Source organism: Selaginella moellendorffii, unplaced genomic scaffold, assembly GCF_000143415.4.
Source record: "Selaginella moellendorffii unplaced genomic scaffold, v1.0 SELMOscaffold_140, whole genome shotgun sequence".
NCBI classification, from domain to species: Eukaryota; Viridiplantae; Streptophyta; class Lycopodiopsida; order Selaginellales; family Selaginellaceae; genus Selaginella; species Selaginella moellendorffii.
Window position 1 is genome coordinate 241,463 of NW_003314401.1, and position 25,618 is coordinate 267,080.

A 25,618-nucleotide genomic window follows, 5' to 3' on the forward strand; every position below is an offset into this window, starting at 1 on the left:
GACGAAGAAGAAGAGGCAGCGCATGAGAGAGTGGTCAACGGACAAAGTCAGCGAGTCAGTCAAATCCAGTCAAAGAAGACGAAGACGAAGAAGAAGAGGCAGCGCATGAGAGAGTGGTCAACGGACAAAGTCAGCGAGTCAGTCAAATCCAGTCAATCTCCTTTTTAAGTCGCAGTTGGAAGGAAGGTCATACACATGGGAGGCTTGATTTTGAGCAGCGCCACCACGGCCGAGGGGATCGTCCACAATCCATCGCCGCAGATGAGGCCCGACGCCACTGCCGCTCCATACGCGCTCGCTTCGTCCTTGCCGCGGAGCCTCTCCCACAGGATCATCACCAGGCTGCCCACTACCATGTCCACCGCGAAGTAGGCGCCGATGTAGAAGGGGATCGCCATCGCCACCGGGATTGGCAGCCACCGCCAGGAGAAGCAGTCCCTGCCGGCATTGAGGAGCAGCGCCAGCGCGAAGAAGGCGATGCAAAACTCGAGGCAGTGGGCCGGAAGAGCTGCCAGGCCTTGCACACCCAGGATGGCGATCTGGCGGTAGGCGATGGCGGTGGGGACCTTGTACTCCCCGTCGGGCAGGCCGACGTCCGGGAACGCCTTCCAAAACATCCAGAAGGTGAGCGGAGCTACAAAGCATCCCAGCAGCGTCCCCAGGAGCTGGCTCACGAACATGGAGCGCGGCGACGATTGTGTGAGGTAGCCGGTCTTCAAGTCTTGCATGAGATCGGCAGCGGTGGAGGCGATGGACATGACGAGGCCGCAAGCTCCAAGGCCAGCCATGACGCCGCCACCCGACGATCCCACCCACGCCCCGAACACGAACAGCCCCATCTTGCCATACGATGACGCCAGGTTCCAGTCCGTCAACCCGGTGCCGTAAGCGTTGCAGAAGCCAAACACCGGGGCGACGAGGTAGCAGACGAGGACGTGGTACCAGCGTAGTGCCGGGATGATCGTGGGTATGTGCAGCACCGAGAGCAGCGACAGGAGCACGTATCCGGTAGCGGCTATCCACATTGGCACGCCCTCCATGGTGAACGTCTCGGTTAGCTTGTCTCGATCCAGATCCAACAGCGGGACTCCTGCCAGCCCGATGGACGAGCTCCACAGTCAGTTTTTCAAACCAAGATGATCTTGCGTACCAGTTGCGTCGTCCCCTCCTGCCTTGTGGATCATGGCCGCCCTCAGGCTGATGACGGCGATCTTGAGAAGATTGTAGAGGCCATCGCCGAGGATGAGAGCAATGGCGATAAACACCTAAGCAAGCAAGCAAGCTCAGACTTGTCCTTTGTAAAACACACACATACCTTGTATCCATAGAGCCCCTTGAAGTTCGTAGGTTCCAGGCCCGCGGGATACCAGTCCCCAGCTCGGGCACCGATGAGAGGCCACAGGATTGCCCAAGACAGGATGGCTCCCGCTAGTGCCGAAAAGTTGACGATGCTCGGGCACAGCATGCCGGTGCCCACAAATGTAGCACTGAAGTCGAAATAGAACCTGCCTCGATATCCACAGTCAAGTGAGAGGAGATCTCTCAAGCTTTCCATGAACTCGTCACGTACGTGTTTGCATAGGCTTTGAGCCCCAGCGTCCGGAAATGCTCGAAACCGCAGTTGCTTCCAGTGCCACCGCTAACGAGCCACTTGAGAAAGCTCCATGCAAAGCTCCCGGCAAAGGACTTACCGAGGCAGGCCACTTGTTTCCTACGAACACCACGACGATCAAACGGAGTATCGGAATCCAATCCCGGTTACCTGGCTTCGTGAGCACCCGCGTTGCTGTGGAAACTGCTGATGAGCATTGCGGTGGCTGTGCCGCTTGGATACGTGAGCTTGTAATCGATCAGCATCACCTAGAGAGCAGTAACTTGAATGACTAATCATCCTCCGAAGTCTAAAAGAGCAGCACTACCTTTCGAAGGGGCACGAGAGCAAAGATTCCAACAAAGCTGCACGTAAGCACGAACGAAGTCATCCAGCCGAGCTCCGGATCCTTGACATCCTGTGCACTGTTTCCAGGAGAGTCAGGCCCAATGACCTGGAACGTCCGGCTGCTCATCCCAAACAGATAGGTGCCGAATCCACCTGGACGGTATCACCAGCAAACCAAGATTTGCGACAGAGGGATCCCGGCCCGGAGAGCTTACCACTGACTGCAATCCCATAGCACGCAACCACGCACGTCTGGATGACCGTGTTCTCCTGTTGGGTGAAGGGCGTGGTCACGAGGCCCAGCTTGGTCACGAGAGCCATCCACGACTTCACCAGGAGGAAACCCAAGAGCCCCGCAGCCACATTGAGCGAGGGAATGACGCCGATAGAGAGGCTGAGCTTGTGGGTGATGATGGAGAACACAACCCCGAGTAGCACGCTCACGGCAAGACCGCGCACAGTGATCTGTTGTGTCCATGGCGGAACCTCCTCCTCCGGAATCAGATCATCCATCTTTTATTTACCTCGCGTTCACTGTGTGTGTGGATGCCATAACTTAGCCTACCTAGAAGTTGTAAGAGGAAGGATGTCTAGCGAGAAGAAGATCAAGAGGGCGCTGGTGGAGCAGCTGCTGGAAGCAAAGTCCCGGTCGGGCAAGACGCTCACGATGATCGCAGCCGAGACTGGGCTCACGAATGCGTATGTGGGGCAGCTCTTCCACCGCCAGGCTCAGCTTCACCCGGAACAAGTGAGTCCCCTCCGGAATGCCGTGCCAGGGCTCTCGGATGAGCTCCTCGAGAAGATGCGAGCCCCCCCACTTCGCTCCTACGAACCGACCCTCATCCAGGATCCCACTGTTTATCGGTCAGTAGTATCTCGGACTTGGATTGCTTCTTTTTTGTGAATCCTGTGGTTCTCAGGCTGAACGAAGCTGTGATGCACTACGCCCAGAGCATCAAGGCCATCATCAACGAGGAATTTGGCGATGGCATGTATGTCATTGCCACCCTCTCGAGTCTTCTTTCAAGCTGTGGCTTTTGGGTGGCAGAATGTCCGCAGTTGGTTTCTTCTGCGAGGTGAACAAAATCCGAGGCAAAGAGGGTGAAGACCGGGTGCAAATCACGCTCAATGGGAAGTTCCTGCCTCATATCGTTCAGGTAAGCTTGCCAAACACGCGTGCCAACCACTAGCTTTGCTTCTTCACAGTTGCAGGAAGACAACGTAAGCTCCTGAGCTATGGCGTTAAACGGGGAAGGATAGATTGTTACGTAAGAGTGTTCTGCAAACAAAAGAAATAAAAGCGCTTGCGTTTGACAGATCTCACGAACCAAAACTTCGAGCAAGGATTTCAAGCTCTCACAGGCAAATTCTCAGCGATGTTGCGAGCTAGTACGTAAGTTCGGGTTGCCAGAGGCTTTGTCCGTTCGATGGCTTGCTCGTACCTGCAGTATCAAGCTTGTTACAGCAGCGGGGGAGAATGCAAACACGATTTTCCACTTACACGTCCGTGTGCTGCACGCCCATGACAACCGTTCCATTCTTCGAATCGATCTTGGCATCGAGCCTGGAAAAATTGATGAGGTTGGCGATCCAGCGCTCGGCATCGTCGTAATTCATGTGAAGCTTGTCAGACAGCATCCTGAGGATCCCACAAAAAGAAAACAAACATTAGTTACAAGCCATCACTTCCAGGAACACTTTTACCCAATGTCAATCCTTTGATGGATTTTGCAGTATGTCTCGAACATTGCCAGGCGTGCGTTCTCCAAAAACTCGTCCCTGAACTTGTACACAATGTAGCCGTTGTCCGTTTCCGGACGCCCAAGGAAGAAGTCATTCAGGATGAGCTGCAAAGCAAACAAAAACGGATGAAGAGAGCGGTGGGAAGCAAAGCGGCACTCACATCTTCACACTCTTGGAGCTTCCGTTGAGCTCCTTCAAAGTCGTAGTTGACGTAGAGGCACTCGAGGAACTCGGTGATGGGATCCCTGTAAGTGTGATGCTCCTGCTGGATCACCTTGATGAAGTCCTTTATGTTCCCGCGATGCTTCCTCTTGCAGACCACAAAGGCAGCAGCGAGGTACCTCAGCAGATGGTGTGCATGCGTTTGTATCACATGAAGGTATCTGGTGACACAGAATGAGTGAGGTACTCTGAGAAGCCAAAACACAAACTTTCTTTTCCCTACACTCACCTATCATTCATAAACAAGTCGATGAGACTATGCCTCCCACTTTCGAGGTTGAAGTACACAAAGAGGCTCCAATGCATGAGCCACACTCGATTTTGCACTTGGACAAGCGGCGATGAAAAATTCTGCAAAGAGGACAAGAAACAAAAACATTTCTTTGTAAGTAGGAAAGAAAACGTAAAACTACCTTAGAATCCATGGCTTCCTTGAGCTTTCCAAGCTCGTATTCTGCACCGCTCCAGTTTTGCATCAGTATCTCGGCTGCAAACTTGCCCCACATTGCACTGTAAGCCTTTTCGCTGTTGATGGTCAAGGTCCGATACTGGTAGAGAAAATCCGCGGCTCCCGAGTAGTTGCCACACTCAAACTGGAACTTTGCGTATTGGTAGAGCGCATCGATGTGCTCGGGACCAATCTGCGAAGAAGAAGAATGGTGGTGCTCAGCCTAAACTCACAAGAAACCAAAGAAACAAAGTACCTGGTACCGGTCGTGAAGCATCTGGAGATTGGCTTGCCTCTCGGGCTTGAGCTCCGCGGTCATTTGCGGGTTTTGCAGGAAGGCGATCAAGGGAGCCGCCAGATCCTCGAGGGCCTTGAGGCGATTCACAACCTCGGCACGCCTGTCCATCATCTCTGCGAGAAGAGCGAACGGGAAATGGGCATTGGAGCGCGAAATGGAGGCCGCCTACCTTTGGGGACCTCGTCGTAGAGGCTGCGGTGGATGTCCATCATGTAGTCGACCATGTTGGTCTTGGCCAGCAGCTCGATCTTGGCCTTGAGAATCTGGTCATTGGGATAGATCCCCTTGTCCTGGAGGAACTCGAGCAGCGGGAACACCAGATGCCTGTCCAGGAAGGGCGCAATCTTGAGCGTCTGGTCGAACTGCGCCATAGCCGTCGTGACCTAAAACCCTAACCCTAGAAAAATGGAATGCCGCTGGCACTGCTTTGCCGCGCTGGGCTATGGTGGAGGCGATCACGCCAGGACGAGCGGCAGCGGGCAGCTCGCCAGGATGAGATTTGTGAGGGGGAGGAGGGCCGATCGATCTCTCTCCAGCCACCAGCAGCAACAGCAGCAGCAGCAGCAGCGGCAACCGGCCGTGATGAGCATTCTCCACGAGCTCCAAGACAAGAAGAGCAGCAAGAGCCACGTCCTGGACAAGTACGCGAGGCATATTCCCGTGGATGGATTCATGGCGCTGGTGGACGAGATTGGCAGGCTCAACGACTGGGCGCTGGCGCTCGCGGTTAGTTCATCGTGCTCGATCAAGCGAGGTTTTGATGTGTTTGTCATCGCCACAGCTCTTCAAGTGGCTGCAAAAGAATGAGGCGCGGCTGAGCAACCGGGACCTTGAGGTGGCGCACGCCAAGATCATCGACACCATGGGCAAGCAGGGGCAGCTGCGGCTGGCGTCGTGGATCTTCTCGCAGCTCCAGCTCTCGTCCAGGACCACGCCGGTGTTCAATGCCATCATCATGGCTCACCTGAGGTGCAAGAACGTTGCGCGAGCGCTGGACAGCGCGCTGGATCACTTCGGCCACATGAAGACGAGCGTCCACTCGTGCCCGAGCCTCGCCACGTACAACATGCTCACCCGGGCGTGTGCGCAGGCCGGGCTCACGGACAAGGCCGAGGCGCTCTTCCTGGAGCTCCTGCGCCGAGACGATCTCAAGCCCGACGCCTACACTTTCAACGGAATCATGGACGCCTACGCCAAGAAGGGGCTGTACCGCGACATGGAGTACAAGCTCAAGGAGATGAGCGAGCATGGCGTGAGACCGGACCTTGTCACCTTCAACGTCCTCATCGATGCTTACGGCCGGGCGGGAGACTTTGTCAAGATGGAGCGGACTTACAAGTCGCTCGTCAACTTGTCCGGGTGCAAGCCCTCGGCCACCACTTTCAACTCGATGCTGGCGAGCTACGGGCAGTCGCGGGAGCTGGGAAAGATGGAGCAAGTGCTGGTGAGGATGGACATGGCGGGCCTCGGCCCCGACCTGACCACCTTCAACACGCTCATGAGCTCCTATGGCCGGGCTGGGGAGCTGGACACGATGCGAAAGTGCTTCGACAAGATGGTGCGGTCGCCCGTCAAGCCGCAGGTGTCCACCTTGGACGTGCTGCTGCGGGCCTACGCTGAACACGGCCTGGTGGACGAGGCCGAGGCGCTGTTCATCAACGCGTCCAAGCTCGACATCAAGCCCGCCGTGTCCTCGTACCTCATACTGTTCAAGGCCTATGGGGAGGAGCGGCAGCTGGACAAGATGACAGTGCTTATGTCCAAGATGGAGCAAAGCGGAGTGGAGTCGGGTCAAGAGTTTTTGCTGCAAGCACTAGAATCTTATGCGGCCACGCCTCATCCCACTACTGCTCCTCCGGTGATCGAAGATAAAGATGATAATCAATCAAGCCTCTAAGTGTATCATATGTTCCAACGTCACATTCCATAAAATCCCGGTGATCATGTCCATATTTCCCACGCCACTCGTGACTCACACACACTCTCACACTGGCACACGCATACATACATGGAGTTGAAAAGTCTATAGAGCTTATAGTTTAGCAATGGTTCTCCCGAGAGTTGTATCTTAGATGCGGTATATCAAAGTCGAAACTCCCAAGAACAGGAGACTTTTTTAATATGTTTGCTGCACTGCCCTGTCCCTATAATGCTCGCCCCGCTCTGTACAATGCGGAGATGTAAACTGGAGAACACATATAACACTTTGAAGAGGATGATAATTGCGCGTGGCCCTCACACTCTATAGTACATATCTTGGGCACTCTTGAGCTCGAATTCGGGTAGAGAAAAAAAAGAGAGGCCTGGATCAAGGATCCACATCGTAGATGTAATCTATATGATCAGCAGGCACCGGAGCTTTGTCAGCCAGCTCTCGAGCAACACGATCGGAAGCTGTTTTGGATTCCTCGCACTTGACTTGCGCCTTCAGCTGCTGCGTTTTGTCATGAAAACCAACATGTGTTTGACATGAGATCAAATTCAAAGCAGGCCTCGAATCAGATTGTGTATGTATATTACCACACTCGCAGCATCCAAGTCCTCCTTCTCAGCTAGGATCTCTGCTGCTTCCACTGCATCCTTCTTGTTTTCTAGTACTGCACAACACAACGCAAGACGAATCCGTGAGTCAGGACTCGTTTCTGCCGCAGTATTACTGCATTCACCTGGTGGAAGAGGCCGGGCGAGAACGTCGACAACTAGCAGCAAGGAAAGAAACAAGAGGCTGCAGCGAATACCCATGACTAGTAAGATTCAAACTACGGTTTCAAGAGATTGATCTTACAAAGCAGTATAGAGAGAGAGAGAGAGAGAGAGGAGAAAGCGAGAAGAGAAGGAGGAACGCCCCGTGTAGTTAGCGAACGAAGAAGCAGCAAAACATCCATCCAAAATGCGCCCTTTATAAAGGGTGCATCCAGCCGTTGGAAGGGGCAGGCTCTCCACCGTCGGATGGGCTAGTCGAACGTTGACTGGCGGCGGTCGCCCCGATCACCGACGGTCAGGAAGGACGGGGTAGGGAGCTTTCTTTGCGTTTTGCGCTGGGCCTGCAATTCTTCGTCTCTCCTTCTTCTTTGTTCCGGAAGTTGGGCAGTTGACTTTGAGATTATCTGTCTGTCACAACTGGGAGCTTGGGGATGGCTCATTGACTTTTCGCCGGTACATACGCCACACACAGCATCACCGATACGTATGCGCCCGCGTACACTGGCCAGGGATTGACATTTGCCTGGGCTCAAGGGCGTACTCTCTAATCGCCCTCTCACACCTTCACATTGTCCGGCTAACCGGGGATCCATTTCCAGAACAGGTCCATTCCAGCTACAGGAGTATACGGGGATGGGAGCTCTTGTTTGAACAAAATCAAGGAAGAAAGTGATTTGATTTGCTTGTTTCAAAAGTCAGTCGAGTAAATGACGTGCTACAAAACAGGTGGATATACTACATATGCCTGGGGTATTTGTAAGCAGATTGGCGGTTTTACAGGATTTGATTTAGAGGAGGGTTTATAAGTAAGTCCATTGTGGCCGTGGCAATAAACTCAAGAGCTCCATTGTTGAGGTGTGTTTCGAAGAAGCCAGGTAGATACCTTTTAGTGTGCATAAGGAGCTGAAGCTCTTAGCTCAGATAGTAGGAGGATTGGCGCTACTAGAAAATGAGCTAGTGAAGACGTTTGGCAGCTGAGAATTAGGAATTCTTTGTAAATTTTTTATAAGGGAATGATGCTATGTACATACAGACGCAAATCAAATTCAAGCTCAAGGAACAAAGTGTAAGTGAGTGTGTATACAAACAAATCACGAGTAATGTAGCTGCGTTCTCAGATTTTTAGTATACCTAATCCACATGTAATAATAAATATACGTTAAATTTTTACAAAAATCCTACAATATAGTGTTGCTATTAGAGTGTTTATTCTCGTACGATAGCTTGTCTTCGTTTCTATTCACCATAAATTCAGTTCTAAATTTAAATTATTTCTCATACTCACACCTTGAAATCTTCATACATATCTCTACTTCCATATTTATTTTAAATTTTTTCATGTCCATGGTCTAAAAATAAGCATATAAACATTGTTACATTTTTTTTAATTCTGGTTCTAACTTTGATCTTGGGGCAAGTTTCAAGGCGCTCTAGCCTAGGTGCTTTCCAAGGCTGGGATAAATGGATGATCGGATCGCTCAGCCACTATGCAGCAAGGGAGCACAAGGCACGCGTGCATCCTAAAGGACCCAAAGGACTAACGATTTCTCACGTCATCATTCCTCGTGGTGCGTAGTGTTGACAATTCGCTGCTACTGCTGCTGCTTGTGTCATTCATGGAGCTTTTCACTTCTTTCCAGACGTGTCCTGCGTATGAAGTGATGGAAGATGGCCAAGCTCCAAGTGTGTCCCATCCCAGACGATCCCAATTCCTACGCCGAGGCCTTCAAGCTGTGCACCAGGACAAAGAACCTCGCTGCCGGCCAACGCCTGCACTCGCTATTCGCACAAAGCCAGCACTGTGGGAACATCTACGTGTGCAACATGATCGTGGAGATGTACAGCAAGTGTGGAAGCCTAGAAAACGCGAGAAAGGTCTTTGAGAGCTTGGCATGCCCCAACGTCTTCTCCTGGAACATTATTGTCTCTGCATATGCCCAACACGGGCATATGCTGGAGGCCGAGCTTTTATTCCAGAGAATGCCTCGTCGCGATCTTGTTTCTTGGGTGGTCATGGTGGTAGCCTACTCTCGGGAAGGAAGCTGCAAGAGCGCAAAAGAAAAATTCGACAAGATGCCAGAGAGAGATTTCATTGCATGGGTGGCTCTCATCTCTGTGTATGCTGCCTGCGGCCAGCTATATGAGGCAGTCACCCTCTTCAATCTGATGCCAGAGCGAAACCTGGTTGCGTGGAACGCCATGCTGCAAGCGTACTCTCAAAACAGCGATATTGCAGGAGTCAAGCTAACCTTCGATTCTATGCCACAGAGGGATGTTGTGTCGTGGACGACTATGGCTGCAGCGTATGCCCGGGAAGGGCAAGTGGACAAGGCAACAGTAGTGTTTGACGGCATGCCAGAGCGAAATGTGGTTTCCTGGAACGCAATGCTTGCTGCATATTCATCTCAGGAAGATGATCCAGAATCGGGAGATATGACTCAGGTGAGGGAGCTGTTTGATGCGATGCCGGAGAAAAACTTGGTGTCGTGGACCAGCTTGATTGCAGCGTATGCCAGGTACGGACATGTTGACAAGGCCCGCAAGGCATTTGATGCTATGCCGGAGACATGCGTTGCGGCTTGGAATGCGCTGATACAGGCATACGTTCGAGTTGGAGAGGTGGAAATGGCTGTGAGAGTTTTCGAGAGCATGCCGCAGCAAGACATGGTGTCGTGGAACGCGATGATCGCAGCTCATTCCCAGCACGGCGACATGACAAGGGCGAAAGATCTCTTTGACAGAGCCCCTCGGCGGAACTTAAGGACGTGGAACACTATGATCACTGCCTACGCTCGGGAGGGCAATATTCGCGAGGCAGAGGCACTCCTCGACAAGATGCCGGAACAGGACGTGGTGACGAGGAGCAGCATGGTCGGCATGTACGCCGACGCTGGTGACTTAAGGGTGGCACGCCGTGCGTTTGACAGCATGCCGCTGCGCAACCGGGTGGCGTGGAATGTGCTTGTCCAGGCCTACTCGCAGGCTGGCGACGTTGTTGCGGCCAAGGCGCTGTTTGACGAGATGCCGGAGAAGGACGTGGTCACCTGGAACGCGCTGCTTGCCGGGCATGCGCACAACGGGGATCTGGACACGGCACGAGAGTTGCTTCTGCAGGAGATGCCGGTGCGGGACGTGATATCGTGGAACTTTGTGATCCAGGCGTATGCCCAGAGCGAGCAAGGCGAGGAGGCATTGCAGCTGGTGCGGGCGATGGATATGGAGGGTTTTCAAGGTGACAGAGTGACGCTGGTGAGCGCCCTCGAGGCCTGCGCCAGCGTGAGGCTGGTGTCCCAGGGGAGAATCGTCCTCTCCAGCTTTGGAGACGCCTACGGATCGGAGCTCGTTACGGGCGACACGTTGGTGTCCAATGCCGTGATCAGCATGTATGGGAAGAGCAGCCATCTGAGGGAAGCAAGGGTGACGTTTGATAGGATGCCGGAACGAGACGTGGTGTCTTGGAGTGCTCTCATTGCCGCAAATGCCCACAACGGACAAGGCGCTGCGGCGGTGGAGGTTTTCAGTGCAATGGGGGTGGAGGGCATCATTCCCGATCAAGTGACAATGCTGAGCGTCCTCTTCTCGTGCAGCCACGGGGGCCTGCTGGACAAGGGGATGCGCTACTTCATGGGCCTGGCGAGTGACTATGGGATAAGCCACTCGAGCGAGCACTACCACTGCATGCTGGACGTGTTGGGGCGGGCGGGACGGAGCAAGGATGCTCGGGAGCTGCTGCTTACAATGCCGTTTCTTCCCGGTGGTGTGGCATGGACCACGCTGCTTGCAAACGAGCTCAACTCCGATCAACGACGAAGCCCCAGTCTCCCTTAGGACCGGCTAAATCTATCGAGGGTGCTTTTCGATCGCGCCGACTTGAGCTTGATCCGCGCCTGCCTTCCGCCATGAGGGTCGCAGGGGGAGCCTTGCAGATGCGTCGGATTCATCCACCATCGAGAAAAGAAACGTATTCCATTCATCCATGCATTAATCAATGTTACTGGTTCTTTCGGATTAGGATTTGCGGAATTCCCTTCTCTACTACACAGCAACAAGATTGCGACATTCTTCCTCATAGGTGACCACTTTTTACCTCGCCTAGTCTTCGGCTAAACATCCATTCTTGCTGGTGGATAGTAGTTACAGTGATCGAGTATCAACCGGGCATCACAGCAGTAGAACGTGATCATCTTTCCTGGCCACTTTTCGGATGGACGGTGTTCTCATGGTGGAGGTGAGTAAATCTATAATGATAATGGATAATGGGAATAACGTCGATTTATCGTTGTCAAGAAGCTTACGCTGGCCAAAAATGTTGGTAATGGGATCGAATCAGCCAGGAAAGGCTCGATGTTCAAGAACTCGAGATAGCATTTTCCACGCTTTGGATAATAAAATAGTGTTTAGTTTAGCACAAGTCTTCCTGGAAGAAGGCATGGATGGAGACCAGCCATCCACATTGGCGCAGCAGCTCGGCTTGGATCAAATAATGAATTCGCGCGCGGCTTTTTGACCAATCCTGTCCTGCTCGCGTACAGGCAGAGGAGAGAGCAGACAGCCAAGAGCCTCCCGTGACCCCTAACTCTGAAACAGTGACTAATAGCCGATTTCCTAGCTATAGGCCTCACTCGCCCCGTCGCGCGCCACTCTTTTCTCCTCTCCTCTTGCTTGTCTTCTCACCTATAAGCCTTGTAAGCTTTTGAAATGGTGACTGCTCAACTGGTGGGTGTTGTGTCAGGCGGTGGCAGCTAAAGTGTGAATTGAGTGTACATCCATGTTCTCGCGCGCTTGCGCCCATGTGCAATCAAGCCAGCCATTGCAAGCGGAGCGAAGCAAAGGAATGCTCGCTGCCAATCCATCCTTTTCACCATCCCTCGGCCAGCCAGAGCGCATCGCATATATACTACTTTACGGGGCCAAACAAAGATTCCAACGACTTGGTAAAGGCTGGCACCGCGCAATGGCAAAAAGAGAAAGAGAGCGCCGCTTCTCTTGTAGCAACAGAGCTCCTCCCACTCAACCACGCACTCGCATTGGACAGTGGCGCTCATAAAGCTTCCTGGCTGCTCGCACGACGGATAGATAGTTTATAAAGCCCCCAGAAGCGAAGAAGAAGAAGAAGAAGAAGAAGAAGAAGAGGTAGGCATTTGAAGCAGGGTCGTCTCGGGCTCTAGACAGATAGATACATAGATACATAGATAGAGACAGACACTTACACTACGTACATACATTCATGCTATGAGATTCATGGTTGATCGAAGATACCACTGCGTGGTGGCCGTGTGCTACGTGCTGCATTGCTCGCTCCTGGCAGGCGCGAGCTACTGGCCGCCCCGATACAACGCATTCGTGGCGCAGTTCCTCTACGGCCAGAACCGAGCTCGCTACAGCGTGGGTGTTCCGCCGCTGGTGTGGGACAACCGGCTGGCAGCGTACGCGCAGTGGTGGGCAAACCAGAAGCAGGCGTCGGGCAACTGCTATCTCCAGCACTCGGGGGGTCCCTACGGCGAGAACATCTTTTGGGGGCGGGGCAAGCCGTGGAGCCCGTCCGAGGCCGTCGACGCCTGGGTGGACGAGCGCCGCTGGTATGACTACTACTCCAACTCGTGCCTCTTCAACGACGACTGTGGCCACTACACACAGATCGTGTGGAGAAGCTCAACGCGGGTGGGATGCGCAAGAGTCACCTGTGCCGACGGGGATGTGTTCATGATCTGCAACTACGATCCCCCAGGGAACTACATTGGCCAGAGGCCTTACTAGCTACCTCTCTCCAATTCTCATCTCGCGCGATCCACAGTCGCTCACTCAACTCTACACAGGGGGTGAGGGGTATTCACAAAAACCACCTATGTCTCTCTCTCTCTCTCTCTCTCTCTGAGTCTACTGTCTCACATCTTGAACTCCACCTTGCCCGTCACCACGATTGGCTGCCGAAGCACCACTCGAGTAGCTTGGCCCTCCGCAGCTAGCTTGCCCAGCGATCCTGCCTCCTTGGGTGGCGTGCCAGGAGCGGTCCATAACTGTGCGGAACGAAGGTCAGTCCAGTGAAATAAAGAGAATCAAAGAAAAGAAAAAAAAAACTCACCGTGACGTGCGGCATTGGGTTTTTGGAAGCCACGCTTTTGCTGTCTAGCTGAGCCTCGAAAGCACACATCCTTGGGCAGTACAAGAATGCTGTGAACTTAACCGGCACTTCCGTCCCAACGTATGCGCCATACTCCGCCACCGCTGCCGCACCGTGAGAGCGAACGTGCGCAAGTGTCACATGCCCGGCACGAAGGGTGTTGCTAAGATTCTTTGGAGCCAGAAACGCCTTTGCTCCGGCGTCTGCGCTCGATACCTGTAGCACAACCTGTGAATCCAAATTCGTCTCAAAACTTTAGGACACTTACCTTGGCCAGAGCGCTCAAAATGCCATCCACGGGTAAGGAGACCGCAGCGTAATTGAATGCACGAAACTTACGCTCCTGGGTATCTGGCATGTGAACTTGAACGTTGCCAGTAACCACATCACGAAGCTTCTCTCGAACAGATTTGACAACATCTTCGAAGGGAACCTGCAAGCGCACCTCTGTCATGACTAAACTACTGTCAATCGAAAAAACGGTTTTACCTGAATGCCACTTATGTGTGCCGAATGTGCAAGCATGGTGTCCTTCAGTTTTTTCTCCCATGCGTCCCACTCTCCCTTGAAGCTTCCCTTCGATGGATCCGCCCTGCGAAGCGGGAAACTTAGAATAACAACCACAAACCATCAGATGACTTACTTCCCATGCTTTGCGGCGTGTTTCCTGAACAGCTCAAGTCCTTCGTCGAGCACAGCTTTCAGAGGTCCCGGCAGAGGAGGTCTGGAATTCATGCGTCGTAACTCGCTTCCGGGAGAAATATAAAGGACAAGATTTTACCGATTCGGCTTCAACAAGGGAAATTTGATCAGATAGCCAAACCGCTTGTGTAGCTCCGCGTCAAATTCACTTCGATCCTATACACAAAATTATCGTGCTAGTAAGGAAAGAAAACAAAATGAAGAAAAGAAAAGGATACAGACCATCCCATCGTACAGGTTGTAGAACATCATAAGCACATATCCAGGATATAGGGAGTTTTTGTCAAGGTTGCCCTGCGACAAACAGGCAGTAAAGAAAAAGCAGCGCCTCAACATACGAAAGCATACCGGATGCTTCTCTCGGTGAAGTACTCGGAAAATAAAAACAGCAAGGGCATCTAAAGAAAATGGATTTGAATCCGTGCCTGAAATAACCAGGATGATTAGAAGTTCCTCTGCTTATACAAGCCGTCAAACCTTCAGAGTCAGGAACTATGGGAACCGCAGTGGCATCAGTTGACTTGCAAATATCGGTCACCTGAAACGGTGCTTGAGTAGTAGTACAGGCTAAAAGAAAATACTTACCAGCTTCCACACATCCGCAGTCGGAGCATTCTTATCAGCCAGAGTAATTACGTTTGGATTTTTCTTTCTTTCCTCTTCAAGCTTCGGCCAGTAACGTCCTGCAACGAGATGACGCTCAATATTGAGTCAGTCGCTCATAGCAACGCCATACCCTTTATCATGTCTCCCATTAAGCTTTTCATCGGTCTTTTATCACCGATGCCACCTGGAGTGCTGATAATCTCATTGCAAAGTGCAGATTTTGCGCACCCAGGTATTCCTACAAAGAGAAAAGTTGACGATTAAGCGATCCACGATAAACGATAGTAAGCAAGTACCAGGAAAAAACACGAGCAGCCCCTTAGCCTTGATGCCTTCATGGGAAATCGGCACATCCGGCGAAGCTCCAACGTCTTGTTTAAGATCACCTTCCTCGTCATCACCTTCACGAGATGCAGCTAGGTGCGCCGCGGTGTCGATATCAGTACCAGCTTGACCAACCAGTAGCTGGTTCTTTGTACTGCGACTAGCAAAAGCTTTCAGAAACGGTTCGGCTTCTGAAAGATAGGACCCTTCTTTGAGCTTGCCAATCTTAATCTTTTGTGTGATGTGTGAAGCCCTGGAAAGCAAGAGGATGAGCAGCTGCAATCAGCGATTCTAACAAAATACCATTCATCCAACATCCTGGAAAGTTCTCGCTGCTTTTCCGCAGAAGTGCCCCAGATTTGCATTTGCCTGGCAAATAAACATAAGCTGAGCCCAAAACTTCGAATCCAAAGTACCTGAAATAATAGTCTTTATAACCCTGCTTCCCCTTATTAAACAGAATATCAATACCATTACGAATAAGGAACGTACGAATCTGAAAGAGAGAAAAGACCATCCAGTTGAGGTTACCACATAAGAAGACAAGCAAAAAAGTGTTACCTTGTATGTCAAGAACTTCAATTTCACCATCAAGTGCTCAGCATCATCCGCCATTGCATCTTGGTCCAGGTGTCCCAAAGTCACTTCTTCCGTCTCATTAGAAGAAGAAGAATTGTTTTGCGAGTCTCTGGTTAACATAACATCCACAAAGAAACCTGTAGAAACATATAAAAGTCAGATGTTATGAAGTTTCCTTGTTAAAAAAACCGGACCTCTGTATAAAGGCCACAGGCTTGGATTGTACCTGCACAGAAATTATTAGAGAATGCGGCAGAAAGAAAATCACATACTGCATCTCCTTCTGATATCTTCTAAATACAGAGTCTTGTAGTACATGAATAGTCATTGTGAACTCGTTCTCCGAGCCTTGGCGAGACTGACATTTAAACTTCACCCGCATATTTTTTTGGCGTAGCAAGTTCACCATTTCCTGCCCATAGAAGTTTAGAGGCAGAACAAAAGAACATAGTGGTACCTGAAGTTTAGCTGTGGGATCATCCGCAGGAGGTGTTTGTAGAAATTTGTTTAGCCACGCTGTCTGAGCAGCATCTTTTTCCTTGTCAAACCATGCATTCCAGTCCGAGCAAAAGTCGGTGCCAACAGCCTTCAAAAGAGCCTTGCTTTGCTGAAAAATTGGACGACATGATCATTAGTCCGCACGTCAAGAGCTACCCTGTACCTCTTTCTCAGACTGCCTGTTTGCCATGCATATTTCACGGAGACCAGGCGCAGTGTAAGCACCTGCAAGAGCTCGATCGTAAACATACCGATCAAAACTGAAGAAATACATTTACCAGGTGCATGATCTGGAACAGGATATTTCTCAGCGACAAGCTTTAGCTTCTTGCCACTTTCAAAAGAAACGATACGAGCAACCAGTCCCTCCAGTATTTCCCCTTGCACTACGGCATGACTTTCGGTGCCTACACCACAAGAAGGAAACATTCAAGAGAAACGCAAGTAGAGGAGCAACAAATACCTGGGACAGTCGCATCTGCAATTTTGTTGAAGTTGTCGCGGACAAGCGTATAAATGCTCTGCTCACATAAGACGTCGTAAGCCGCGAAACACGTTGAAGCGGACTTCCTGACGAGAAATTCATTCGCAATGACAGATCAAGTAGATCGTAAACATACCTTGTGGAGAATAACCACACCTCATTCGTAGGAAGACGCCACTTCCTGCAGAATTCCACAAGATCGGGGGTAGAAAAAAATCTGGGACGGCCTGTAAGCTCTGTTACTGCTGTCACCACCACTGTTCATGTAACAAGGTAGAAGTCAGTGCCGTTGTTACAAGAATAACAGACATCAGACCGTAATCTTTGAGAGGCCTTTGACCGTGATCACCAAGCACAGCCGTCACAAGTTCCATGGAGATTGAAATACGGTGTTCCTGGGAAATAAAAATCAGTTTGACATGATACCATTGGCAAAAACCCTGAGCAAACCTTAAGGTATGCATTGAATTCTCTCTGCTTGGCTTTGGCTTGATCGCCCCATGCTTGTTCGAGTGTTTTTCCCAGAACATACACACCAACAGCCGTATATCTGGCACAAACAAAAAACAAACTACGTGAAAACCACGCCAAGAGTAAACCGCCTTACAGATTTCCATAGCTGTTTTTCGCGAAAGCCTGTCCATCACCAGCGTACATAAACAGGGATCCAGAATGTTTCAAGGTGACCTACACAACCCTGGATAAGCAAGCTTCTTTTCATTGCTCGGGAACTCACCTCCACAACACCTCTGCCGGAAGCCACCACCTCGATCATCCTACTTCGGATCTACCAAGACAATTCTATAAACCAAACGAGTAGAAAGACAAGGCAGTACCTCTTGATCGGACTTTTCATTCTCAAACTTGGGATAGAAGGTGGCCCGAACTTCCGACTTGACTTTGGTCTGGCCCTTTTTGGCGGGATAGGCCGTCTCGGTCATGGGCTCGGCCACGGCGGCCTGCGAGGAGGGACGCTGTTGCTGCGCAGATGTGGAGATTGTTGCCTTTGGCACCCAGACAGTAGCACCGTCGCTGTCGGCGGTCTTGGCTTTTCGCCCGCGCTGTGAAGGCATCTTCCTCTTCATACAAACACAGGACTAGGTTAACCTAAATGCCAAGGCATGCACAGCTTATATACCTCGTCACTCGCAATCACTTGCCATAGCTCACGCCGCGGCACCGATGGCAGGGACAGCGCCGGGAATCTGGCGCCGAATGGCACGCAATGCCTCCAGAGATGGGGGGCGAGAGTGGGAGAGTGGCAGAGCGGGGAGGAAGAGACACGGAAGAATGAGGAGATGCCCTTGCCTCGGACGCCTTTCATCGAAGCCCTATTCTTCTCCTAGCCAGGAAGACGAAGACGAGGAGAGAGAGCCCCTCCCTCCACACATTGCCAATCGCGAGACCTATGAGGGTTAGCCAGGGTTTAAGCGTCGGGGGAATATTCCGCTTTCTAGCGAAATGTCCCGATAGACGGGTTTAGGGCTTTTGGTTGCGAGAAGAGAAAGAGAGCGCGATGTTTACCCCGCACAGGCGCGGCGCGACGCCCAACCGGGGAGCTGGCTTCTCTGTGTCCACGGAAAGGCGAGAGGTCAGGTTTGCTTCCTCCTCACCACCAGATGGGCGGCAGCAGCACCAGTCCGCGGACGGAACCCTAGCTGGGAATGACGCAGGAGATGGCGCGGGCAAGTCCAGCAGCGAGATCTGGCAGACATTCCGGGAAGCGGGTGCGCTGGACCAAGAATCGCTGGAGCTCAAGGATCGCAATGCTCTCCTCGCTCATATCTCCAAGCTCGAAACTGAGGTGGGTCTTGTTTCTTTCCGGGTAGTCTTGGTCTCACGCGACGCTCGGCCTGGATCTCCAGCTGTACGACTACCAGTACCAGATGGGGCTGCTGCTCCTGGAATCCAACAAGCTGCGCGGCGAGTCGGAGCGTCTCAAGAGCGTGATTGACGAGACGAGAGATGGGCTCAAGCGGGAACAATCCGCTCACATGATTGCGCTGCAAGAGGCGGAGAGGCGCGAGGAATCTCTGAAGCGTGCTGTCACCACCGAGAAGAAATGCGTGGCCGACGTAAGCTACAGCGCCCTTGCTCTCTCTTCACTTGTCACAACCTTTGCCGTTTGTGTCCAGCTCGAGAAGGCCCTCAAAGAAATGCACGAGGAAGTCGCTGAAGCCAAGGCAGCCGCTGCTACGCAGTTTCAACAAGGCAAGGCAACGGCAATGAGCGCTGAAGAAAAGCTGCTCGAGGCGGAGTCTAAGCTACATTCCGCGGAGGCGTTGCTTGCGAAAGCAAACAGGAAGCACGCTGACGCGGAAAGAAAGCTGCAGGAAGTCGAGTCTCGTGAAGACGCCTTGAGAAGGCAGCGCCACAGTTTTCTGGCAGAGTAAGCCCTTTCATCTTCTGGAACCCGCTTCTGACATTTGAGAGTCTTTGTTAAAGGTGCGAGGCGCATAAGCTGGAGCTTGAACATGAAAAGCAGAACCTCAAGGGCTGGGAACGCACCCTCGAAGAGAGTCAGGCTAGATTTGTGGAGAACGAGAAGCTTCTGAACAAGAGAGAGGAGTACATGCAACAGAGGGATGATGCACTTACGAAACTTGAGAGGGACCTGGATGAAGCAAGAAAGGTTCTAGAAAAGGACCGTTCTGCACTACGGCAAGAACAGGCAGAGTATAGTGCTTTGCTGTCTGCGCTTTCACTGAGAGAGGAGGTTAGTGAATGCGATACGACACGTTTCTGTTTTTATGTTTGTCTTATACTTTTACACAGGCTGCTGTGGAAAGGGAGAATGCTGCAACAAAGAAGGAACAGGAAATCTTGCTGCTACAAGAGAAGCTTGCCAGCAGGGACAGGGTGAGTAAAAGAACTGTGTTCTGCCTGCTAAAGTATCTATTCCTGTTATCATTCTTCCAGGCATTTGAACAACACGAGCAGATGGTACGAGAGCTTGAACAAGCAAACGCGAAGGAAAAGGAACGTCTTGTTGATCTAGAAGCCAGTTTGAGTACTCGGGAGAATCTTTTGGCTGTGTCAAAGCAAAGCCTGGTAAACATTGTATTCTATGTGCCTCACGCGCTTATTTGTTTCTGCATGGTAGGAGGATATCTCGAGGACCCTGGATGAGAACGAGCAGGCTTTAAGGACAAAGAAGGCCGACTTTGAGAAGGAGATTTCCGCGCTTCGTCTGGCGTTAGCTTCCGAGAAAGATGAACTCGAGGGGGTCAAGATGCAGATTCAGGAGGAGAAGGAGAAGCTTAATGTGATCGAGAAGGAGAGGGAAGATCTTCTCAAGGTTCAGCTGCGGTTGAAAGAGGAGATAGACGATTTTCGGGTACGTAAACAAGACTTAACGACAGAATCCGACGAGCTTAAGAAAGACAAGGAGAAGTTCGAGGCTCAGTGGGAGTTACTCGATGAAAGGAAGGACAGGCTTACGAACGAAATCGATCACTTCGAGGCGAGTAAAAACCAGTCAATGAAGTGGCTGCATGACGAGGAGGAACGGCTAAAGCAGGAAAGGCGAGAGCTCCGCGAGCAGGTGGACAGGGAAATGGAGACCTTGGCACTTGAAAGGGAAGCTCTGGCGCGAACTGCAGAGCTGGAGAAAGCTGAGATTTTGTCTAGGCTCGAAAGGGAGAGGGAAGAGCTGATCCGTGATGTTGATCTGCGGCATGCTGAGCTTGAACGGAACATGGCCAAGAAAGTGGAGGAGATGGAGAAGCAAGCAGAGGAGCGGGAAGCTCGCTTACTGTCACAAGTTCAGAAGGAGCGCCAAGAGGTGGCACAGATAAGTGAAAAAGCTAGAAAGGATTTGGATGGCGTGGAGTCCGAGAAGCGGAGTCTTGAGAAGGAGCGGTTGGCGATAATTGGACAGCGCGAGCTTGCTGAAGCTGAATGGGAAGAAATAAAGAAGGATATACACGAGTTACAAGTCCAGAGGGAGAAGCTGAAGGAGCAACGAGAAGCTTTGCGGGCGGAAAGGCAAGAAGTACTGCAAGAAGCAGAGAGGCAGAGGAAGCTAAAGGAGGACCTGAAGGAACTCGAGGACAGCTTAAGGATGTCAGAGCAACAACCTTCACAGAAGAACGCCAACGATGGGGAAGTTATGTCCGCCAGGAGGATTTCGTCCGAGAACGAGTTGCAGCCCCTTCCAAGCTCTACTCCAAGTCGAACCATCACTCCGAGCCGATTGTCATGGCTGCGAACTTGTGCGTCCAGAATATTTCCGAAAAGCATTTCTCAGGGTGGCGAGGAGGACAAGGTGCCAGTAGCAGACGTGGACCAAGCAGAACTGACAGTTGGGAAGAAGAGGCGACTGGAAGAGAGCGAGGGTGCTGCAGTGAACCCGGAGGCGACAGCCAGTGGAAGGAAAAAGAGGAAACAGCGGGAGGCGTCACAGTCTGCGATGAATGGCGACTCTACCCCTCGGTACAACTTCAGGGACTCCACAATGTAAGTCTAGAAACACTTGTATCACGTCCTAATGCGCTTTACCGATTTCAGTGCAAGTATGCTGGCGACACAAGGAGGAACGCATGGAGCTTCGGCGACCAAGAAATCGCAAAAGAGTGAAGACCCGGCTACTGTAAGATACCCATCCTCTTCTGTGCGTGCGTGATGAGGTGACTTTTTGGTTTGGTTGGTTTTGTTTTGCAGAGCCACGACGGTGGCGCTTGTAACGGTGTGAGCGAGGATGGACCGACCACAGGAGACGCGGACCAGGAAGTCAATGCAACTACAGTAGGCAACCAAGACTTGCGAGGTTTGGAAGGAGGGGAGGGCGAGGGCGCACAAACTGTTAGCCTCATCGAGGAGTTCGTGGCTGTGGAGGTGGTGACAGAAGAGGTGGAGAACGGGGGCCTGGAGGAAGTAGCACAAGGAGGAGACGACGAGGACAATGAGGAGGCAGAAGAAGAGGAGGAGGAGGAGGAGGAGGAAATGGAGATGGATGAAGAAGTGGATGATGACGAAGAAGGCATGAGTGAAGGCGATGGCGACAGTGGTGATTCTCAGCCCTTGAGAAAGAAACTATGGACGTTTATGACGACGTAGTTTGGGTTGTATGTATATCCTTATAGAATGGAATTTGATTTAGTCAGTCTCCAACATCAGGTTTTGTAGGAAACCCTGGTAGAACTAGGGATGGCGGAGTGCGATGGGAGTTTGACGGTGCGAATCTTGCGGTTCCTAACACTGTCTCGGCGGAGGAGCTGAACAAGGAGCATGGCGACGCACTCTTGCGCCCTCACGCGACGTGTATGTTTGTGGTATGTACGCAACTTAGCTGCCTATCTTGTGTCTCATGCCTCTCTCACCCAGCACTTCCTGCAAGCCAGCGCGACGCTCTTGAGAAACTGGCCCGGGGTATGCCCCCGTTTGATCCATCACTGCCAATATCTCGGATAACCTCTTCACATGGCTCACCACCGTCGTCCCTTGGGACGATCCTCTACTGTTGAAATCAGGAATGGATGGAAGGGCTGCTCACAGCGATTCAAAACGCCGGGGACTCGTCTTGGCCGTGCTTGAGTATGCATCTCCAACCACAGTACGTCCAAAAGTTGACTACCCACTGAGTGTCAAGGAGGCGCTACAGGTGGCCTGGGATCGCCCTTACCAGGATCCTTGCAAAGTGTTGGACTACGTTGCAGAGGTTATCAATGGCTTGTTTGACGAGTGGCACAACGATATGGGGCAGCTTGCAGCATGGACGATGGTGCTGCAGAGCTCTGGGTGGGGAAAGTCAAGAACCATGCGAGAGCTGGCCACCAAGGGCTTCTACGTAGTGTACGTCTCCTTTCTCAAGATCGGGTCTACAGGCATCCCGGATCGAAGTGCTGTGGCGCAGCAGCTGATTAATAGCAAAATGAGCAACGATCCACACGCCGTGGCAGCATGGGTTCTCGCCATTTTAACTCAGATCAAAGAGAAATCTCCGGAGGAGTGGATGAAGGAGCAGTCGGAGCCACACTTTGGCGAACCCGTGGCTAAAAGGTACGCGACTATCTTCTCCTATCTTCTCTTTTTGCTTGCTGACTTTGTGCTGCTGGTGCTCTTTCCTCCAGCTACCTTAAACTCCGTGGGGAGGTGCTGGAGGAGGTGCGTGTGTCCAAGCCGGGTCCAGGACAGGACTGGGATGGTGTGAAGCGATCCGGAAGACGGCCAACAAGATTTTCGTACCGGATAAGAAGATCATTGTCTGCATGGACAAGGTGTCTTCATGGTTTGGACAGGTAGCCGGTTCATTCCTGACCTGCAGGAGGTTTTTTTCGTGCATTCCGCGCAACTTAAAGGTGTTCGGACTGGTAGCAGATACTGCCGGAAAGCTCGGCCTCGTCATCCCTCCGCAAATGCAAGAGCGCAGCTCCTCTTCGACCAGGTTCTTTGAGCCGATCTCGGTGGTGGGGAGCTTGTGGTGGGACTTCGAGCAGGCAAAGAAGCTAATGTCCTTGCAGCTGAAGAAAGGATCCGACCAACCATGATTGCGTCTTCACCGCGGACACGTTCAAGCCTAGGAATGGTTGGTTGTGCTAGCCTCAAGGTAAGCGTACACGAAAGTTTGTTCTTCAAGCACTTAGACATGTACAATAATATTCTTTGCAGCCTACAGTAGCAGCAATAGCAGCTGGAAAGGATATTGCTCTAGCCAACAAGGAAAATCTCCCGCAGGTAGGATGTTGATTCCGTGTTTCTTTGCAAGAGGTAGAACATATGGACTGCCGGCTGAGTAAACTTAGTCTTCAACGACGTGCTTGCAACAGGCATGTAACTATTTCCCCTCGAGGCCCCTCCACAACGTACGCTTGCTTGAAAACTCGCTGCGCCACCTCCAGCACCGCATTCAACCGATCTTTGTTGTCCGGTATGCGCGCGGCTGCCTCCGCCAATATGCCACAACTTCTACTGCCTCTGGATGACACGCTATCTGAAGAGCAAAAAAAAGCAAACACAAGAGAAAAAAAATATGAGAAAAAACAACTGAGCAAATTGAAGTACCTGTACAATTCCTTCGTCCCCAACGACAATCTCTGGATTTTCGTCAAGATCAGCAATGGCTTCTTTTAATTCGGTCTCGAATCCCAACCATGCTTGGTTTGAATCTCCTGACCTGTTGATTGGCAGTGTAAGCTCGTATAAACAGATACGACGGCTGACCAATTCGTAGTTTACCTGATCAGCAACAAGTGTAACGTTTGAGCCAGCAGCCAGGCCAACAACTTTGAATCTGTCAGGGTTTTCCGAGATGATGTCAAGTGTGTGGCACAACACCACGTTAGCATCCTCATCGCTTGCATAGGAAACGAAGGAAAACAGGGATTCTAACCTGTGTGCCGATGGAGCCCGTGGATCCAAGAAGTGAAATGGGCTTTGGTCCATCCCAGGATTTTTTCCTAGCTCCATCCACCATTGCTCTGGCCAAGCTGAGGGAGGATCATTTGACGAGCAGCGTATCTTAGAGGAACCAGCATTTCTTGGGTACTCCTGCGTACTGGAGGAGGTACCACATTGAGCGCCTGCAAACATGCACGAATGAGCACTGTCGCTGTCGAAAACGTGTCTCACGCACCTGTTACTGCCAATTTCCTTCCTGTGAAACACGACCTGGAGCTCGAGCTCAGCTGCTGCAAATCCCCCTAGAAAGAAATTTCCACATCCATGAGAAATCCCAGCTCCAGAAAAGCATTTGCTAAAGACAGCCTCCAAAGCCATCGGCAGCTCCCAGAAATCACTAGACGCGCGGTCAATCGCTCGGAATATCGCAGCGGCAATGCATACAAACCAAGAGCCCTAAACTTAGCACTACTGGCTGACATCCTGGGAAGAGTTGGGAAGTTAACGGAGGCTCATGAGTTGCTGAATTCGATGCCTCTCAGGCCTGGAGCTATCGGCTGGACATCCTTCGTTGGAGCTTGCATCACACACTCGGATGGCATTAGCTCCGGAGTCGAGGGAGTGGAGAATGTTTAGAGACGACTCACTCCAAAAGTCTGGGGAAGCACTTGCCTTACGTGATGCTGGCGAACGTTTTGAAGGAAACACCAACATATGCTATAGGTAGACGGGTTTTTGCTTTATTCTTTTTGTTCTTGGCAGGGATGGATTACGGTTAGACATTCGAGGCGCTCTCCCTGAGTTTTTAACTCAACCTTCTTTGTGTACAGTCACAACTCCTTTCACCACTGTAGGATCTACTTTTTACAATTGATGCAGGTGATCTTGAAAGTCCAGTCCGTGCCCTCCATGATCCATTCTATGTCTTTGATACTGAGAAAATAGAAAAATAAATGTTGTAAAAAAAATATCATCTATAAATCAAATACCTCGTGATCACAAAATGATACAAAAGGCCACTCATAGAACTCAACTTGTGGAACCCAGCTTGTGATGATAGAATACCGTGGCCATGTGATTTTGGAATACTTCCAAGTCCACCAAAGATCAGCACCATTTCAAGTGGGATAATGTCTCTTAAAATTCAATGCTGAATAAATAGAAAGCAATAAAACACATAAAACATACCTCTCAAAGTAGCAGTGTAACATACATGGTATCCTGGAATCTCCTTAGCTTTGTGAGCCTTCATCATTTTCTCATCCGCCAAGCATCTACGGTGGGTAGAGCAAAAGTAGCCGTCCTTGTGGTAAATCACACCAGTCAAGGTATGGTGTATTCTAACTCCCATACCTTTGTATGGCTGGATGCCATTTGGAAAAAATTCGGCGGGAAAAGCCATTGTTTCGAGCACGTGAACATTGTTCTCCTGGGATCCGTGGTCTATATACCACTCCTTGTATCAATCGTCAAAATTGAAAGCCTGTACTGTAGTAGCTGTAAGCAGTGAGAGACGAAAAATGAACTATGCCAATCAATACCAAGCAGCTTCTCGGATAGCACAAAGTCCAAGAGCTCCTCGCGCATGAGAGTGTAAGCCATAGATCCAGATG

At 51.3% G+C, this 25,618-nt stretch overlaps 10 protein-coding genes and 1 long non-coding RNA gene across 12 annotated transcripts; 6 read left to right on the plus strand and 5 right to left on the minus strand.

The window, feature by feature from the left end:
• Positions 1-138: 138 nt before the first annotated feature.
• Positions 139-2,534, minus strand: LOC9645397 (probable metal-nicotianamine transporter YSL6). The gene is made up of 7 exons (XM_002992702.2): positions 2,155-2,534; positions 1,920-2,092; positions 1,763-1,860; positions 1,571-1,711; positions 1,316-1,505; positions 1,151-1,265; positions 139-1,090 (listed from the first exon to the last, which is right to left on the minus strand). Exons 1-7 carry the CDS (start codon positions 2,450-2,452, stop codon positions 165-167), a joined length of 1,941 nt encoding a protein of 646 aa, XP_002992748.1. The 5' UTR covers positions 2,453-2,534; the 3' UTR covers positions 139-164.
• Positions 2,526-3,211, plus strand: LOC112343256 (cyanate hydratase-like). The gene is made up of 3 exons (XM_024666403.1): positions 2,526-2,803; positions 2,988-3,096; positions 3,200-3,211. Exons 1-3 carry the CDS (start codon positions 2,526-2,528, stop codon positions 3,209-3,211), a joined length of 399 nt encoding a protein of 132 aa, XP_024522171.1.
• On the minus strand, positions 3,151-5,070 carry LOC9645398 (eukaryotic translation initiation factor 3 subunit E). Its single transcript, XM_024666355.1, has 8 exons — positions 4,820-5,070; positions 4,609-4,763; positions 4,318-4,545; positions 4,134-4,255; positions 3,843-4,065; positions 3,644-3,786; positions 3,441-3,578; positions 3,151-3,381 (listed from the first exon to the last, which is right to left on the minus strand). The coding sequence occupies exons 1-8, from the start codon at positions 5,019-5,021 to the stop codon at positions 3,288-3,290; spliced, it is 1,305 nt and encodes a 434-aa protein (XP_024522123.1). The 5' UTR covers positions 5,022-5,070; the 3' UTR covers positions 3,151-3,287.
• LOC9645399 (pentatricopeptide repeat-containing protein At4g39620, chloroplastic) lies at positions 5,040-6,602 on the plus strand. Its single transcript, XM_002992675.2, has 2 exons — positions 5,040-5,376; positions 5,432-6,602. The coding sequence occupies exons 1-2, from the start codon at positions 5,056-5,058 to the stop codon at positions 6,545-6,547; spliced, it is 1,437 nt and encodes a 478-aa protein (XP_002992721.2). The 5' UTR covers positions 5,040-5,055; the 3' UTR covers positions 6,548-6,602.
• A 2,159-nt stretch (positions 6,603-8,761) lies between these two features.
• On the plus strand, positions 8,762-11,758 carry LOC9630555 (pentatricopeptide repeat-containing protein At2g35030, mitochondrial). Its single transcript, XM_024666359.1, has 2 exons — positions 8,762-8,921; positions 8,994-11,758. The coding sequence occupies exon 2, from the start codon at positions 9,022-9,024 to the stop codon at positions 11,179-11,181; it is 2,160 nt and encodes a 719-aa protein (XP_024522127.1). The 5' UTR covers positions 8,762-8,921; positions 8,994-9,021; the 3' UTR covers positions 11,182-11,758.
• Positions 11,759-12,567: 809 nt separating this feature from the next.
• LOC9645400 (pathogenesis-related protein PR-1) lies at positions 12,568-13,142 on the plus strand. Its single transcript, XM_002992677.2, has one exon. It carries the CDS (start codon positions 12,586-12,588, stop codon positions 13,108-13,110), a length of 525 nt encoding a protein of 174 aa, XP_002992723.2. The 5' UTR covers positions 12,568-12,585; the 3' UTR covers positions 13,111-13,142.
• On the minus strand, positions 13,038-18,066 carry LOC9630556 (tRNA ligase 1). Of its 2 annotated transcripts, none has more exons than XM_024666358.1 (28): positions 17,806-18,066; positions 17,504-17,740; positions 17,404-17,454; positions 17,275-17,354; positions 17,118-17,217; positions 16,984-17,062; positions 16,804-16,924; positions 16,647-16,753; positions 16,462-16,590; positions 16,347-16,408; positions 16,143-16,292; positions 15,958-16,097; positions 15,880-15,911; positions 15,668-15,822; positions 15,523-15,602; positions 15,410-15,475; positions 15,079-15,359; positions 14,913-15,020; positions 14,762-14,859; positions 14,654-14,714; positions 14,525-14,601; positions 14,399-14,470; positions 14,256-14,332; positions 14,118-14,198; positions 13,964-14,066; positions 13,743-13,907; positions 13,436-13,690; positions 13,038-13,370 (listed from the first exon to the last, which is right to left on the minus strand). In XM_024666358.1, the coding sequence occupies exons 1-28, from the start codon at positions 17,989-17,991 to the stop codon at positions 13,239-13,241; spliced, it is 3,285 nt and encodes a 1,094-aa protein (XP_024522126.1). In that variant the 5' UTR covers positions 17,992-18,066; the 3' UTR covers positions 13,038-13,238. The 2 variants fall into 2 exon arrangements, with proteins under 2 accessions (XP_024522126.1, XP_024522125.1); XM_024666357.1 differs by having other exon boundaries at positions 17,504-17,746.
• Positions 18,067-18,120: 54 nt separating this feature from the next.
• On the plus strand, positions 18,121-21,771 carry LOC9630557 (protein CROWDED NUCLEI 4). The gene is made up of 9 exons (XM_002992678.2): positions 18,121-18,471; positions 18,533-18,742; positions 18,803-19,056; positions 19,113-19,383; positions 19,443-19,526; positions 19,587-19,718; positions 19,771-21,125; positions 21,177-21,258; positions 21,330-21,771. The coding sequence occupies exons 1-9, from the start codon at positions 18,184-18,186 to the stop codon at positions 21,723-21,725; spliced, it is 3,072 nt and encodes a 1,023-aa protein (XP_002992724.2). The 5' UTR covers positions 18,121-18,183; the 3' UTR covers positions 21,726-21,771.
• Positions 21,772-21,820: 49 nt separating this feature from the next.
• On the plus strand, positions 21,821-23,343 carry LOC112343229. The gene is made up of 4 exons (XM_024666360.1): positions 21,821-21,940; positions 21,993-22,667; positions 22,739-23,214; positions 23,277-23,343. Exons 2-3 carry the CDS (start codon positions 22,141-22,143, stop codon positions 22,908-22,910), a joined length of 699 nt encoding a protein of 232 aa, XP_024522128.1. The 5' UTR covers positions 21,821-21,940; positions 21,993-22,140; the 3' UTR covers positions 22,911-23,214; positions 23,277-23,343.
• On the minus strand, positions 23,333-24,590 carry LOC112343230. Its single transcript, XM_024666361.1, has 4 exons — positions 24,241-24,590; positions 23,844-24,187; positions 23,670-23,781; positions 23,333-23,598 (listed from the first exon to the last, which is right to left on the minus strand). The coding sequence occupies exons 2-4, from the start codon at positions 23,966-23,968 to the stop codon at positions 23,515-23,517; spliced, it is 321 nt and encodes a 106-aa protein (XP_024522129.1). The 5' UTR covers positions 23,969-24,187; positions 24,241-24,590; the 3' UTR covers positions 23,333-23,514.
• A 150-nt stretch (positions 24,591-24,740) lies between these two features.
• On the minus strand, positions 24,741-25,262 carry LOC112343231. Its single transcript, XR_002991201.1, has 3 exons — positions 25,194-25,262; positions 24,995-25,141; positions 24,741-24,938 (listed from the first exon to the last, which is right to left on the minus strand). It is a non-coding gene; the product is annotated as an uncharacterized LOC112343231 (long non-coding RNA).
• Between the last annotated feature and the right edge of the window lie 356 nt (positions 25,263-25,618).

Bases quoted from the DNA above. Each gene is read 5' to 3' on its own strand.
- LOC9645397 (XM_002992702.2), bottom strand. From the start codon at position 2,452: ATGGATGATCTGATTCCGGAGGAGGAGGTTCCGCCATGGACACAACAG. The intron at 1,861-1,919 runs GTAGTGCTGCTC...ACTGCTCTCTAG, and splicing joins CTCTCGTGCCCCTTCGAAAG to GTGATGCTGATCGATTACAA. The intron at 1,091-1,150 runs GTACGCAAGATC...TCGGGCTGGCAG, and splicing joins AGGAGGGGACGACGCAACTG to GAGTCCCGCTGTTGGATCTG.
- LOC112343256 (XM_024666403.1), top strand. From the start codon at position 2,526: ATGTCTAGCGAGAAGAAGATCAAGAGGGCGCTGGTGGAGCAGCTGCTG. The intron at 2,804-2,987 runs GTCAGTAGTATC...TTTGGGTGGCAG, and splicing joins CAGGATCCCACTGTTTATCG to AATGTCCGCAGTTGGTTTCT.
- LOC9645398 (XM_024666355.1), bottom strand. From the start codon at position 5,021: ATGGCGCAGTTCGACCAGACGCTCAAGATTGCGCCCTTCCTGGACAGG. The intron at 4,066-4,133 runs GTGAGTGTAGGG...CTGTGTCACCAG, and splicing joins GACTTGTTTATGAATGATAG to ATACCTTCATGTGATACAAA. The intron at 3,579-3,643 runs GTAAAAGTGTTC...TGGGATCCTCAG, and splicing joins CATCAAAGGATTGACATTGG to GATGCTGTCTGACAAGCTTC.
- LOC9645399 (XM_002992675.2), top strand. From the start codon at position 5,056: ATGGAATGCCGCTGGCACTGCTTTGCCGCGCTGGGCTATGGTGGAGGC. The intron at 5,377-5,431 runs GTTAGTTCATCG...TCATCGCCACAG, and splicing joins ACTGGGCGCTGGCGCTCGCG to CTCTTCAAGTGGCTGCAAAA.
- LOC9630555 (XM_024666359.1), top strand. From the start codon at position 9,022: ATGGCCAAGCTCCAAGTGTGTCCCATCCCAGACGATCCCAATTCCTAC.
- LOC9645400 (XM_002992677.2), top strand. From the start codon at position 12,586: ATGAGATTCATGGTTGATCGAAGATACCACTGCGTGGTGGCCGTGTGC.
- LOC9630556 (XM_024666357.1), bottom strand. From the start codon at position 17,991: ATGAAAGGCGTCCGAGGCAAGGGCATCTCCTCATTCTTCCGTGTCTCT. The intron at 16,754-16,803 runs GTATGTTTACGA...ATTTCTCGTCAG, and splicing joins GTGTGGTTATTCTCCACAAG to GAAGTCCGCTTCAACGTGTT. The intron at 15,603-15,667 runs GTAACACTTTTT...TCTCTCTTTCAG, and splicing joins TGAAGTTCTTGACATACAAG to ATTCGTACGTTCCTTATTCG.
- LOC9630557 (XM_002992678.2), top strand. From the start codon at position 18,184: ATGTTTACCCCGCACAGGCGCGGCGCGACGCCCAACCGGGGAGCTGGC. The intron at 19,719-19,770 runs GTAAACATTGTA...TCTGCATGGTAG, and splicing joins CTGTGTCAAAGCAAAGCCTG to GAGGATATCTCGAGGACCCT. The intron at 21,259-21,329 runs GTAAGATACCCA...TTTGTTTTGCAG, and splicing joins AGAGTGAAGACCCGGCTACT to AGCCACGACGGTGGCGCTTG.
- LOC112343229 (XM_024666360.1), top strand. From the start codon at position 22,141: ATGGATGGAAGGGCTGCTCACAGCGATTCAAAACGCCGGGGACTCGTC. The intron at 22,668-22,738 runs GTACGCGACTAT...TCTTTCCTCCAG, and splicing joins GGCGAACCCGTGGCTAAAAG to CTACCTTAAACTCCGTGGGG.
- LOC112343230 (XM_024666361.1), bottom strand. From the start codon at position 23,968: ATGCAAGCGATGAGGATGCTAACGTGGTGTTGTGCCACACACTTGACA. The intron at 23,782-23,843 runs GTAAACTACGAA...GCCAATCAACAG, and splicing joins TTACACTTGTTGCTGATCAG to GTCAGGAGATTCAAACCAAG. The intron at 23,599-23,669 runs GTACTTCAATTT...TTTGCTCTTCAG, and splicing joins GGGACGAAGGAATTGTACAG to ATAGCGTGTCATCCAGAGGC.